This window comes from Amia ocellicauda, chromosome 5 (assembly GCF_036373705.1).
Source record: "Amia ocellicauda isolate fAmiCal2 chromosome 5, fAmiCal2.hap1, whole genome shotgun sequence".
In the NCBI taxonomy this organism is placed as follows: domain Eukaryota; kingdom Metazoa; phylum Chordata; class Actinopteri; order Amiiformes; family Amiidae; genus Amia; species Amia ocellicauda.
Genome location: NC_089854.1, coordinates 44,004,966 through 44,019,627, shown reverse-complemented (window position 1 = coordinate 44,019,627; position 14,662 = coordinate 44,004,966). Strand labels below are relative to the sequence as shown.

Genomic DNA, 14,662 nt, shown 5'->3' with positions numbered 1-14,662 from the left:
GTTAACAGGATACTTCTGAGGTTATTAGATTTATTCTCTGCGAAAATGTTAGTATTTGCATTTGTCAAAGGAGTTTACGTTACGGGTCTTATTTTGTCCCACAATAACACCGAATGAGAGTGTAATACAACATTTGGAGTAGCTCGGTTTAATTGAAATGTAATACAGTATCTTTCTGAACTTCACCTACTTACTATATTGCGGTAGCTACATAAACATCTTAGATGCTGACTTAAGTAAACTTAGAACATTTCAGGTTGGTTAAATTATATAAAACCTCATAAAATGGCTATGATTGATATAGGCCATACATACACACACACACACACACACACACACATATATATATATATATATATATATATATATAGTTCCGATACTCGCATTCACAGGTTCCTGTTAACTCCGTGACAATATAGTTTTTTTTTTGTCCCGTTTTTAATCTTGACATTACCGTAGTTCTCGCTATTAAATCCCCCCATTTTCTTCGGGGAAACCCATTTCCGCCCCGAAAACACGTGTCCATCTAAGTATAACACTTGCTATTCTCCCCTTTTGTGTGGAAAGGGGGGAGGGGGTGTTTGAGTTATATTTTCAACTAAAAACAAGAAAGCACCGTTTACAGGAGGTTATTAAAACCCGGTGATAGAGGCTTTCAATCTTACCGTTTTGTGTGTGCTACACTTTGCACATGACTGCTACAATTTGAGCTGCTGTGGAATTTCGATAGTTGTCCAGCTTTTTTATTTTAAAACAAAAACGGATGTGACGAAATCAAACAAGCCCATCGAGCGGAAGCGGTAGTTGGAGTGTGTAGTGGCGCTGAAGCTGGTAATATGTATTCACTGGAGTGGGGCCATTGGTAAGTCCATTTAGAGATCGATCTTGAAAAGAAAACACAACCTTCATCTTTTCTTTTGCTTTCCGTGATCATATTTTCAGTGTAATAGGTTATGAAATGTGTGGATGCTTTAGCGGACGTAGACATCATCCCTTCATCATATTTCATTGTGTCGATCAATCCTGTCGTGTGAGTTAAAACAATGATAAGAATGCTAGATGCCCTGAATGTGGGATGCAATAAGGCCCCAAGCTTGTAACATTACAATAAATAAATGCATGAACGACTGTTTAACATGGAGAATCTATTGACACTATTCTTATTTACAACTATAATCAGCAACTGTGTAGCGTACTTGTCAGAATACGTTTGCTGTATTGTACAGAGACCCACAATTATCTAGTGTTACAATGATTTATCCAACCCGATTGCACCCAAACCAATGATAATATTAACTAGATTGCACAAATCATGATGAGATGGTAGAAGTAGATGGGCCTGTAATAATTAACGAATGACGTGTGATCGTAAACGAGAGTGGTTAGGCCTCTGTGTTTCTCTACCATCCTTACGTATGAATAACTTTACTGTCTAATAATAAAAAATAAAAAAAGTCCTTAATTTATTTTGATGTCATTGGTGTATGACAATCAACCTTGTCATACCATTATTATACAACTGCCTTATATATTGTTCACTGCTGGCTGAATGTTCATAAACACAAATACGTGTATTTTTTGAGGTTAGTCGTGTAAATGTGTACTTGCCTACAATACAAAAACACATAGCTTGACAGCATATTGTAAACAATAGAGGGTAAATTAAAAATATTAAACAAAACGTTTAATCTCTCAAACAATTCCTCATGATACAGACTTAGGGATTTCAATCTCAGGACTTCTGCTGATCCTTAAACATGTACACAAATATACTGTATTATAAAGTATAGATCAAGTTTAACACATTATATGGTGTATATGGGAGCGGAATGTTTTAAAAGCCAATTAATATAATATCATATAATCTGATGGGCTTTACCATGTACAGTTTAGACCTTTAATGTCTAACAACATGCATAGGATAGTTTTACACTGAAAATCTGCTCCTTTCCTCTTCCCTGAAATGTTTTCAACAGCCAAAAATTTGATGTTTTGTGAAAAGGGCAGCCTGACATTGGGCATAGAGGGATAAATATGGCACTGCAAGACACAGACTGCAACTCATCTTTTCTGACATCTGGGCCCTGCAGTCCAGACCCCATGAACAAAGCCTGCTTATTCGATGACAGCGAGTTACTCTTTGATTCCTCAAGTGTCGGCAGCAGCCACGAGATCCCAGACCTTCTCGTTCCTGAAACGCCGAGGTAGGGCTTCACCACATGAATGCATAGGATCTTATTATTGTACAGCAGTCAGGTGCATTTCAAGTTTTAAGAACTGTGTACTTCTTTATAATTACATGGATGAAGCAGGAAAACAACATTTAACAATATAACTCAACATATCCTCCTCAGTTGTTCTCCAAATAAGGTAATAAGCACCAATTTCCAGGGCCTCTTATTAGCCGATATACAGGCATTTGCGGGCTGTAAAGTGTGCAATGTTTCAAACTGCTGTGCAATGGGACTCTTATTTCTCCCCTGCTGTCACAATCCCTGTTGATTGTTTGTGCGCTAAATGTGAAGATATGACCAAAAGCTCTTATGTTTGTCAGCACAGCCTAGTTAATTACTGCCTTTTTAACAATTAAAAAAAAATATTAATTATTTGCAGCCCAGTTTTCTCCAAAATTCGCAAGAGGCTGCATAGGTCCAAAGGAATGAATGGAGTGATTGGGGAGGAAGAACATAAGAATGTAAGTCTTTTTGAGGAATTTCAAAATTTCCTATAGCCTTATATACCATACAGTACAAAAAAGGAAGATCAACCTTCTTATCTAATTGTCTATCTATGTGTAAATTATGTCAATTGGTTTCTATGTTGAGATTTTGTATTGCATTTGCAGTAATGAATAGTTATACTTATATGTCTACCAGATAATTGAAACCCATCTGTATTGTCTTTGTAATTTCTCTTCATGGTACTTTTTAATTTCAGACTTATTGTCTGGGAATATACAATTGAATCTGTTTTGAAATCAAACTAGGCTGTTGCACAAAAGCTGGCATTAAAACAACATTAAACCCCAAAGCTGAGGAAAAAAACAACATACAAATGTAACTGCTTTAATGGAACACTTAAATTTTGTGCATTTACATTTCTTTCTCCTTTTCTTTACAACAAATCTTAAGGGTCTACATCAAGAGTCTACAGTGAGTGAGGAAACAGAGCCAAGGAGTAGGCATGATTGTGAACTGAGCAGAACTCCTCCCTGCCAGAAGCGGAAGCGCCGAAAGATTTCAGTTTTTGACACAATGCTGATGGCAGGCAGGAGGGACGGTGTGGAGACCATCTCTGGCCGGGGCGCTCGGAGTGCACAAGCCACGCATAATGGGTTTGTTTCCGCTTCTTCCTTGCTGGCTGCCAACCACTGTACCTCAGCCCACCCTAGGACTCCTTTCTCCTCGTCTTCCTCCTCCACCTCCTCTTCAGTTAGTGTGGCCCCTTCATCGGGAGCCTTGGTTGGGGAAGGCCGCTCTGTGTCACCAGTATTTTTGAAGGATGCTGCGGACCAGACTCTTCTACCCACACGGAAAAGCGAGCGATCTGGAGCTCACAGCCATCACAGAGAAAGCAAGCAGAGATCCAGGTCCAGGCCACAGACAGCGCAGTCCATCCCAGCCTTCTTGCACAATGGTCAGGAACCTGGGATATTTGAGCAGGACTGGGACGACCTCCTGCCCTTTGGTAAGGAATGATCTCTTAACAGGTGTCCAGTGGTATAGGCCTGAAATCTGTGTGAGTCAGATGGATGTTTTAGAGCAGTGTCCTGGAGGACATGCAGTGTCTTCATGTTTTTGTTCCACCTGAGCACTCAATGTCCTGTTTCTGCTAATGATTTGTCTTGGTAGTACCAGTGCAACTCACTCTTTACATTTTTGAAATTGTCCCCGCTTTAAAGAGAGCTGGAAAACCTGCTGGACTGCAGGCTCTCCTGGACCAGGAATAGGGAGCACTTGTTTTGGAGTAATTAGTATGCTTTAGTACAGGGGTGCACAACCTGCGTCCTGTGGGCCACATCCCCCCACCCACCAAAAAAGAATAAAAAAATAACAATGAAGTAGTATATTTAAGACAACTGCTTATTTTGTATTTTGTGTCAATTCCTGTTCAATTTCAATTCAATTCCAGAATTGGTACAGGAATGTGGTCGAAAACATATCCTCGTTTACAGGATTGGAACTAGAATTGACTGGTCTGAATTGAAATTACAATTGGAATTGAATGAAAGGAATTGAGCCCTGCTTACCACCAGCCTCTGCCAAAGACGCATCACGAGAGAAGGCGAGACATTAGGTAGCTGAAATATAGTGTGAAATGTCTTCTGCTGTTTGTAGCAGAGGATGATTTCCTCCAGAGGAGCAGGGAACCTCTCATGGCTGAAGCAGGACAGGCGGAGGAGATTGTCATCAGCGATGATGATGACGATGTCCTTGTTGAAGCGGTGGTGCGCTCTGCTCAGATGGAGGAAGATGAGGCATTTGCTAGAAGTCTCCAGGTCAGTGTCGTAGTCACTCACCCTGATGTTGACCAATTTCCGTGCAAAACTGCAGCTTGAGCTCCACAAGTCTACCATTAGGTGGTGCTAGAAGTATTCAAAATAATTTCTAAAATGATGAGAAATACGTGAAAGCTCCACAAAGCCATGTACGGCACTGTTAAGATCATATTTTAAAGAGAAATTGAATTTACACTTAGCACAACACTTTGGAATCAGTTATCAGGACTTACCATTATTCTTACCATTCAAGAGTGATTTTTTTAATCAAATCAATTAAATTTAGCTCAGGAGTTCTGAGGTTATCGGGGTTGAGCAATCCTAATATGTCAATATCCAGATTGCACATTTTCTTGGAATTGTTTTGGACCAGCATTTATACTAAAATTGTATTCCAAGTCATTTTAACAAACACGGCTCTGGTAAAGGGCCCCAACCCCTTCTGGAGCCGGTGAGAAACGTGAAATTGTATGGTGTAGCGTTTGCTGATATATGGATTGTTTTCCACAGGCTCAGTTTGACAGAGAGGAACAACAACAACAACAGCAGCAGCAGCAACAGCAACAACAACAACAACAGCAACAGCAGTCTTCATACAACAGATCAGCACACAGGTCCTATCCAGTAAGTGTCCTCATAACACAGGGTTCTTGCGCAGGTCTGGAAAGTCTGGAAAAGTGTGGATTTTAAACAGACTAATGGAAAATTAAATCTAAGTTTGGGAAAAGTATGGAAATCCTATTGTCAAAATAATAATATACTAAGTATTTAATCGATTCAATAAGTACCATCTCACTGAACGTATCTTGTGGACATCTATCTTTTTTTTTTTTTTTTCTTCTCTCCTTTGACACAACGTTTGTATTCACCTGTTTCTTAACCTGAGACCACACACTGGGCTGGAAGTTATTTACGGTGCATTTAAGCCCTGTTTTACACACTGCTCTACCGCAACAACACTGCAGCATTGTGACTGCAAACCTCCCCAAGCCTAGACTGTGACAAAAATGGCATTCACTTTCTACCCATTCCCTGCTAACACACAACGTTGCCACAATGTTGCTGGGTTGTTACTGAGAAAATTACATATTGCAGATCTAAAATAAAAAAAACATTATCTACCCTGCCATGCAGGTGCAATGAATTAAACACACCTGCTGTTGCGCTCGCTCTCCACTGCGCATGCGCACAGCCACACTATAGATTAGTTTCAAGACAACAAGACAGATCACGGTAAGATCATTTAAATACTCTTGCTGTGCTGAATTTTGTTTCTGCTACATTGACAATTTGAATGGTGATAGCTAAGATACACTAATTTAGGGTTACCATACATCCAGTTTTTACCGGTCCTTTAACCTCCGTCCAGCCAGATTTATTAATGATCTAAAAATGTTCAGGATTTGCTTGCTCATCCTTTTTCCATCACTGAGCTACAGTCCCGGGTGCATGTCTACCCCTTCCGCTCTGGCAGCGCTGCATCTCCATCAGACATGAGTGGTGACATGTGAGGTGACAGTGATCGCAATGTCAAGCCTTTTTGAACAACTATTGGATGTTAATAAATGACTGGCGTCTGTGAAGACTACAACAACCAATCAGGAAGGTTTATTTTGTCGGGGTGTTAACAATTATAAAAAGGAAAAGGTTAGGTTGAGACGAGACGTGAGCTGGTGTGTGAGACATAGACCTTGTTATAGTATTAAAATGTATTTTCATATAATCGTGTTTTGTTTCTACAAAGTTAATACTTTTTTTATATACATTAATCATGAACAAAAACAAATAAGCAAATATATATAGTTAAATAATACTAATCATTCATGCTGTTTATTGCTTATGTTATAAGTTATGTTTTAACACAATGTTTTGTGTTTTTTTTTTCTTGGTAAAGCATTTTTGCACCTTTGGTCATACAACCATGCATTGAACAAATAAGTGTGTTTTTATTTGACCTGTGTTTATATATTTGCACTGTATACAATGTTACATAAGGGTCCAGGGATTGAATGTTACACTCATAACTTCTTGTTCAGACATAATTACATTGCATTTCTTTGCATTTCAATATTTTTTTGAAATCATAACACTGTTGTTTACACCTCCAATCAACCACCTTTCGGAGTGTCCTCTTTATTTAAAGCACAGATGAGATAACCAGAGTTATCTAGGGTTACCATAACTAATCATCAGTGGAGCAGTACATTTATCTAATGGGTATAGGTCGTTTTAATGTACAGTGTTAAAAATGCATTCCAGTGATTTTGGGGGGCTGTGTACCCATTCTGTCCAATCAGGTATTTTTGTATATTAAGGGGACCCTATTTAGTTCACGAATACCATTCCCTCTTGCACTGAACAAATGCTCAGGAATGTGTCCATATTGAAGCACTTTTGGGGGTGAGGTGGGTGGAGGTTGTTTATGTTGTCTATTGTGTTAATGGCCATAGGTATCACTGTTGTCTGTTGTGTCTATAGCTTACAGACTGAGTTTTTAAAAAGCCATTTTACAAAAAGATCTGCCCAGAGGAGTATGCCCCCGGACCCCCCTAGCAGGTGTTGGCCCCTCTGTAACAATCATGGTCCCCTTGTGGCCCCCCATTTCCAAAATCCTAGAATCACCCCAGAGTATGTACAAATAATTTACCACAAATGTTTTGTAGTTTACCACAACAAAATAATGGTAGACATCCGGGTATGTAATTTCAGTAAGCCTTTTGTTTAAAGTTACTGGAGAATCTTAATCTAATATTGTTGACAAGTGGATCGGATAGTGTGTTTTTACCAACAAGCAATTTATTAAGTTAGTGATATCGCTCTGACCTTGGTAAATGTGAGAAATAACTGATAAACTGGTAAAAAAAAATCTGTGCCAAGTTGTAGGGTGGGAAAGGCATACACAATACTTAATGTTTAAAGATGTTAATTTATTCTTTGCACATTAGTTTTATGATTTATTGATTAGAATTGCATAATATTTGTCAAAATACTCTATAAACATCCACTTCTGTAACACAGAAAGCGGTTACAGATTTGCCTTGAAATCTTAAAAAGCAGTTTGGAATAAGTCTGGAAAAAGTCTTGAATTTGTCTATGGGAAAAGGGCAAGAACCCTGTAACAGCTCTATGGGTGGCCGTACTCCTTCTACATGTTAAGGAATAATTAACTGTGACAGTATGGAGAAACAAAGGCCTCAGTCCTTTACTAAGCTACAGCCACGGTTATTATGTCATGATGTCATCTACATGCCCTGCCTCTTTCTGGCAGAACAGGTGGCTGAGGTAGTGCCGAGGTGTTGGTCCTCCCATATCAAGAAGTCCCTGGCATGTGATCCTAGACTGCTGGTGAAGTATCTAAAGCCACTCATTTGCAGGCTTTAGCTTGCAGATGGTTCTGACTGGGTTTTTGAGCTAACTCAGATTTGAATTCAGGTCTGAGAGGTGTGACTAACCTGCTCTTCTGTTCCAGTTGTAGCAGTAAGAATAAGGGTTCGCCTTTGTGAGTGAGTGCTTTGTGAACTATAAAGATGCATGTTTGAATTGCTCCTTTGTTTTGTCACAGTTTGATGCTTCTTCCTATTTGCCGGATTACAGTGCTTCCACATCACTCTGTCTCATTGATTCTTTGTTAATTGCAGGTTCATAACTTAATTCATTTACAGCAAAATATTATGATTGATTTTTAATCCAATTTTTTGCTTTTACCGAATATTGAAAAGGCTGTTTCATTGTACTTTAGGGGGTGATTGTGAAGCAGCTGTAAAACTGCACCCTCCTTCACAAAGCTTTATAGCGAATATAATTTTTCCCCGTACTTGTGCTGCTGTTTTTGTGTGCATAGATGTTTTCACTGTATTTCTTGTTTATAGTTTGGCTGCATTTACATTTTGGATTTTAGGCCCTTACTTTGCTTAGTTTAATGTCCTTGAAGTTAAAGATTTGTTTTGTGTCTCCTGTGCAGCCTGGATACAATGGGAGATTTGACTACAGTGTACATTTCCATCCAATGGTTGCCTCCAGCCACCTCAGTCCCTTCATGTATAGTTTTCCTCAGTTCTCAGGACTTGGTAAGAGCATAAGCACAGCCTCTCTTTAGGGCTGGAGAAGGAAAGTTTTCTCTCAACAATTATCTACAGATTTGAATTAGACAAATCTAAGTAAGTTAACTGTTAGATAAAATGATTTTACATTTGTAATATGCTGTGGTTTCCGCTTAAGCTTGAGACATGATTTTGAACGCAAATTCCCATATATATCTTATTTGTTTAGTTGACCTGCCAAAACAACAACATATTTAATATGTACATATGCTTTTTCAAGCCTAATACTCTCGGCTGTTGGCAATGTTTATGTTTTGATTCCCCACTATTCTCAGTCTGGACTGTTTTTATTCAGTTGTAATTTATGCTAACAATGTGGCATTGTGTTGCTGTAACAACACCCTGGTTTTGCCGTGTGCAGCTTTTTGCTTTGCTTCTACAAATCCACAGGGTTTAAACCAGACTTTGTGCTCTTGTTCCTGGTCAGACAGGGCTCTCGGACCTCGTGGTTCAAGGTCCAGAAGCTCCCGCAACAATCACCTGCATCGTGCCATTCAAGACCTGTTTGATGACAGCCAGGGAAACAATTATGAGGTAATGGCATGAGGAATCCTTTCCATGGTGTTAGCTTAAACTGCCAATTTCTCACCTTACAGTGAGCGTTGTACAGTTTGACTTTTTAAATTTGTTTGACTACATATTTTGTTTTTACCCCAAGCCGACATGGTACCTTCCAATATGAGAAAATCAAATCAAAAGAAATAAGGAGACGTTGACCTTATCCACCAGCCGCTTAACAATCTGTATTGCTTTATATTCATGCTGACCACTGTTATCCCTTATACCTCTCTCCTGCCTATCTCTCTCTCAGGCACTTCTTGCTTTTGAGGAGAATCAGGGTTCAGCTGTCAGCAAGCCCACACTGAGCACAACACAGATTGAACGCCTGCCGACCAAAACCTTCAATCCTGCCTACAGTGCAGGGAAGACAGAGTGAGTTGGCCTCCTGCAGCCTATTGCAAGTTCCCCTTACCTTGAGTTTCTAGAGTCTCAGCTTAAATTGGCCTAAGGGAGCATTGCAATAATGGAGTTTAGATCAAAATGTAGAAGCCATTTGCTTTTCTTCTTGGCACATTTCTGTTTCCAATCTTTTATGCACTTTGGTGTAAAAACCTTGACTTCACCACACTTGAGATGTTCTTCATGTTTTACGTATTGGCAAAACAAATAGGTATTTCAAGAAACAATTGAAACTGTTGTGATATTGGAGAGACTCGGCACCACTGACCACATTCACCACACCCTTTGGACGAAACTGCTTCTAGAGGTTTGGAATCTCTTCAGCGCCAGAACATTTCCAGAAAAGAAATTCAGAGCTCTTAGATGGCATCGAAGGAACAGTGTGTCAAGGCGTTGATATACTAGCCTATGGAAAAGACAGAGGAGCACAATAAAAGACTACATAAAATACTGGGAAAATTCAAACAGGCTGGTCTGACACTGAACAACGAGTGCCAGTTTGCAGTAAAATAGTTGAAGGTTTTGGGTCCCAAAGTGAGTTCCAAAGGAATACAGGCAGATCCAAAAACGATCAAAGCAATCCTACACATGCCAGAACCCAGAGATGTGGCAGACGTTCACCAGTTTATAGGAATAGTGAATTTTGTGGACATTTTTTTTTTTTTTCCATCTGCTGAACCTCACAAAAACCCATCTGTGATTTATTAAGAAGCTTCAGTAGTTGGACATGGGACGCTCAACAAAAGAAGGTGTTCTAAGATATTAAATAAATGGTTAAGTTTACCAGCAATTCTAGCAAAATACAGTCCAAAAAGAGACAAGTGTCAGCTGATGCATCTTCATAAGACCTAGGTGCATTACTGACTGAGTTACAGCCAGCAGGAGTGTGGAGATTAGAATGCAGAATGCAGATATGCACAAATAGAGAAGGAAGCTTTAACTGTGACATGGGCATGTGAGCACTTATGTGCAGTTCTTCTGGGTCTAGACTTCACAATCAGGACTGATTACAAAGCCCTGATCTCATTACTAGGGTCTAGGTCCTAGGACCGTCAAAACACTGCAGAACAAAGAAATGGATCATCATAAAGCATTGATGGCATACCGGTCCACTCCATGAGCAAATGGGATCTCTCCTGAAAGGCGAATGAAAAGAAGTACACCAGTTTCAATGCCAAAACAGCTGAAGCCCAAATGACCTGATCTCCGAGCATTTAGAGAGAAATAATGGAGATTGAAGAAAATCAATTAAGAAATTACAACCAGAGACACAAAGCAAAAGAAATGCCAAACATTGAAACACGACAGAGGGTTTTGATAAGAAACACAAACTGGTCACATCTAATAGTGGTTGCAGAGTGTCAGTGACCAGATCTGGGAGAATTTCCATTGTGCCACTTAAACTGGATTTGTGAAAAAGGCAATATTGAGAACTGTGAATGTCAATGGAATAGAGAGCTGTGTCAAGTAAGAGGCAGAATAATCCCCTCGGCAGACTCGTCTGGCTCAGGTAGTCTACCCTGGCCTTTAACCAGTTTTGGTTTGAAAATGTTCCTGTTGTTTTGTTAGCATGTTGGGGGAGATAGAAGACAAAGATTTATAATAAGAAGAAAAGGACTTTAAGCTAAAAGGTAAATAAGCAGAGTTTGGTGCCCTACGACTGTACACCTGTGTCCAATATTGTTCTGTATTTTAGATGTCAAATCTGCTTCTCTGACTACGCTGAGGGCGAGCATCTGAGGATATTGCCGTGTTTGCACGATTACCATGTGCAGTGTATTGATCGCTGGTTAAAGGTATGCCATTCATTCCTAAGCTGTCTGTGTTGTTGGCTACAGAGTACTGGATTTTTTTTTAATGTATAATTGTACTTCATGATAGAAAGTGGCTTTTGTTTTTGTTTTGACTTTGACAGTTTCTTTCACAAATGCTGAGAAAAGCATGTCAGTAGGGTGGTTGATCGATTTTTAAAATTGAATGAAGTTATACACTTATGGTTAGATTATGCCTTAACTTAGATATGTGCAGTACCAATAAAACAAAATGTATATGTATTTTTACGCACCGCAAACATGTATTTACACATTAAAAAGATGTGTTAAAACTTAATAAAAGTAAAAATATTAATAACCACCACATTTATCATAGTACAAGACCCATGTCTAACATTTGGATGGGATAGTTGATACATTTTTATTGATTTGTGTGACCTACACCCCAAAAACCCGTCAAATGGTGCGAGTCCAGCATTTGGCGAGAAACGGCACCGAAACGCAGCTCCGCGCAGCCACTCCAAGTGTTCAGATTGGAATGTAGCAGCAGAGTGGAGACGCTGATCCTCCTGCACTCCACTGCCAGAGCCACCGCCATTCATACACACTGAGCAGCGCTGAGCTGTGGCTGTGCACTGTATGTGCATCGGCACCATACAGCTGTAAGCATGGACTTTCAAATTGATGCACTATTGAACACTGTGGTGTAACAAACACAATTATCGGTATCGCTATCGGACCCAATAAACCTGTATCGGTTGGGCTCTACTCCACACTCGTAAAAACATAAGAAAGTTCACAAACAAGAGGAGGCCATTCAACCTATCGTGCTCATTTGGTGCACTTCTCACTCACTTCTACATCATCAAACAATTAAACATCTCCTTAAAACTCTAGCCGTCTGACTGCCATGCCTTCAGTTTGTGGACAAGTTCCTGATACCCGTCATTCATCTCAAGAATATGCTCCTTCCTTCGCAAAACTCTCAAAAGAGGCTCTGTCACCATTTTAGAAATTAATCTAAGTGCCCTACATCCTGCCAAGTACTGTCTAACATTTAGACCAGCAAAAAAAAATTCCACCAATTTGCTTTCATGCTGAATTTCTACTGAATTCCAGCAAATCAGAGTACAGGTGGAAAAAAAACGGCTGCATTGAAAAACGTAACGATGATTGTTACCTTTAAACGGTACCACTAATCTTTTTTTTGACATTTCTAACAATCATCCAGGCTAATTTGTCTGAAACCGTTCTCAATTCTTTTTTCAGTTTAACTAACTTCACCTCAGCCTCATACAACCGAATCCCCCTCTTTCCTCTCTGTCTATTCGGTCTCTTTCATCTGCCAGAGCTTTACATTCTGAGGTCAAGTCGTTCACTTTCCTCATCTCTTTTCATATCCCGTCAGCTACAGAAGCCACATTTTGCAAATTAAGCAAATGGCTCTCCGGGCTTCTTGCACCAGCATCTGAAGCTTCGCCATCTCCAGAGTCATGCACGATTCTTTCAAACGGCAGTGTGAAACTAGGATGCAGTTTATTAGTTTCCTGTCTGTCATATACATTAATGCATTTTTCATCATAATATGGGCAATAATACAAATGTACACTTCAAATGAATCCCACAGTCATATGCAACAACAACAAAAAGCATGCATTGATCTACTCCTATGGGGAAATGGCGGTTCGTGTTCGAATTTTTATTTTTTCCCCAGAAATATATGGCGTGTATTTTAAGTTTGGCTTAGGTCTGTGTAAAAATTGAAAGTAGATGGGTACAGCCACCTCTCATATCAGTGGCAACACAGTCGTTTTATGTTCAGACTAGCAGCACTCGTGTTAAAGTAAACGAACCTATTTTTTTCCGAACTTCCTGACTTTGGGTCCAAAAAGCTGTTAACCTGCTATCTGTTGTGCGTGAAACCACCATTTGGGCTTGAGCTTTTAGAGGAGGGGAGGAACCGAAAATCTTGGTGGCGCTGAGCCCTGAGAGGCGCTGCTCCCTGTCACTCAGTAGGAAAAGATGGCTTTTTACACCGGTGTGCAGGGAAAAAAGCCTTTAGTTTTGACGCAAAGTTTTATGTTTACGGCGCATGTAAATGCTTGTAACCTCTTCACGGAGAGCTTCTACACTCTCATAAATGCTGTTAGGGAACGTTTGACCTCCCTACTTACAGAAACAATAGCAAGTCATAAAGGATGTTAAAACAAGTAAAAAGGGACATTCCAATTATCTTTAATGGGTTTTTCAGAAAAAACTCGGGCTGTTCTGTTTGGCAGTTTTACTGGTAACCAAATGTTTTCTATGACTCAATGTCAAATCAAAGTCTGTTAGAAGTGAACATGTCATGTGAAAGGTGTCTCTTATTGTATAAGAGGTATCATATTGTGCAATTTACACTCTGTCTGTCTGCACTACCTGCACGAAAAGACATTGATTATACAATTAGAGACGCATCATCACACAACATATTAGTTTATTAGTTTATCATAAAGGATTAGACACTCAAAATATCTTTTCATTACATTTTCTGTTGAAAGTGGTTTGATCCCAGATCCGCTGTAACAGACCTATAGTAGCTGGTCTGTGTTGTCTTTTCATGCTAGTTAAAGACTATTAAAAATGCCTTTTATGTTTTCATTTTTCTCCTCCAGGAAAATGCAACCTGTCCTATTTGCCGAGTGGATGTTAAAACAGTCTGACTGTGAAAGGTGGTGAGGAGTCTTCCGTATGCACACCTCAGCAATGGGCCGACTTTACCTCAGCTTCTTCAGATTTGAGGGTTTGAAGAAGACCATAACATTGGATTAATGCTGTCTTATAACCCTAAACAATAATTTTAGCTGATTTTCCCCATCCCTTATTGTGAACATATATACCTTGTTTCAACACTGTCTGTGTTTGTGTATTTTAAAAATTTGATGAAAATAAACCAATGACTGTTTGACTAAAAGACTGTGTTACTTTTATCATTGAGGAATACTTTGGAAAAACATTTGGAATGCTGGCCTGGGAGAATTTAGAATGCATTCCACTTCCACACAGAGAGCAGTTTTAGTTGAGTGCTTTTCTACAATTATTTAAACTGCTCACATATACCTTATATTACATCAATTATTAGTGATGGGGGGGAAACAAAGCTTTCCAAAGCATTGAACAATCTGAAGCTATTGTTAAAAAAAAAAAAAAAAAAAAAGCTTCACTGTCTAAGCTCTAAAGATATGCTCTCCATAGTGACATCTGCTGGTTAATACATGATATTGTGACTTTCGAGTGATTTGCAAGGCAACCGTCCATGAGACATCAGCAAGGCAATATACAAGTTCACCCAT

The 14,662-nt window shown here is 39.4% G+C and overlaps 1 protein-coding gene across 3 annotated transcripts; it reads left to right on the top strand.

The window, feature by feature from the left end:
- Positions 1-370: 370 nt before the first annotated feature.
- On the top strand, positions 371-14,283 carry LOC136750355 (uncharacterized). 3 transcript variants are annotated; one of them, XM_066705368.1, is made up of 11 exons: positions 371-862; positions 2,008-2,204; positions 2,614-2,695; positions 3,132-3,687; positions 4,338-4,498; positions 5,009-5,122; positions 8,460-8,565; positions 9,026-9,132; positions 9,410-9,531; positions 11,255-11,354; positions 13,985-14,283. In XM_066705368.1, the coding sequence occupies exons 2-11, from the start codon at positions 2,035-2,037 to the stop codon at positions 14,030-14,032; spliced, it is 1,566 nt and encodes a 521-aa protein (XP_066561465.1). In that variant the 5' UTR covers positions 371-862; positions 2,008-2,034; the 3' UTR covers positions 14,033-14,283. The 3 variants fall into 3 exon arrangements, with proteins under 3 accessions (XP_066561465.1, XP_066561462.1, XP_066561461.1); XM_066705365.1 differs by having other exon boundaries at positions 2,003-2,204; XM_066705364.1 differs by having other exon boundaries at positions 1,977-2,204.
- The last annotated feature ends 379 nt before the right edge of the window (positions 14,284-14,662 follow it).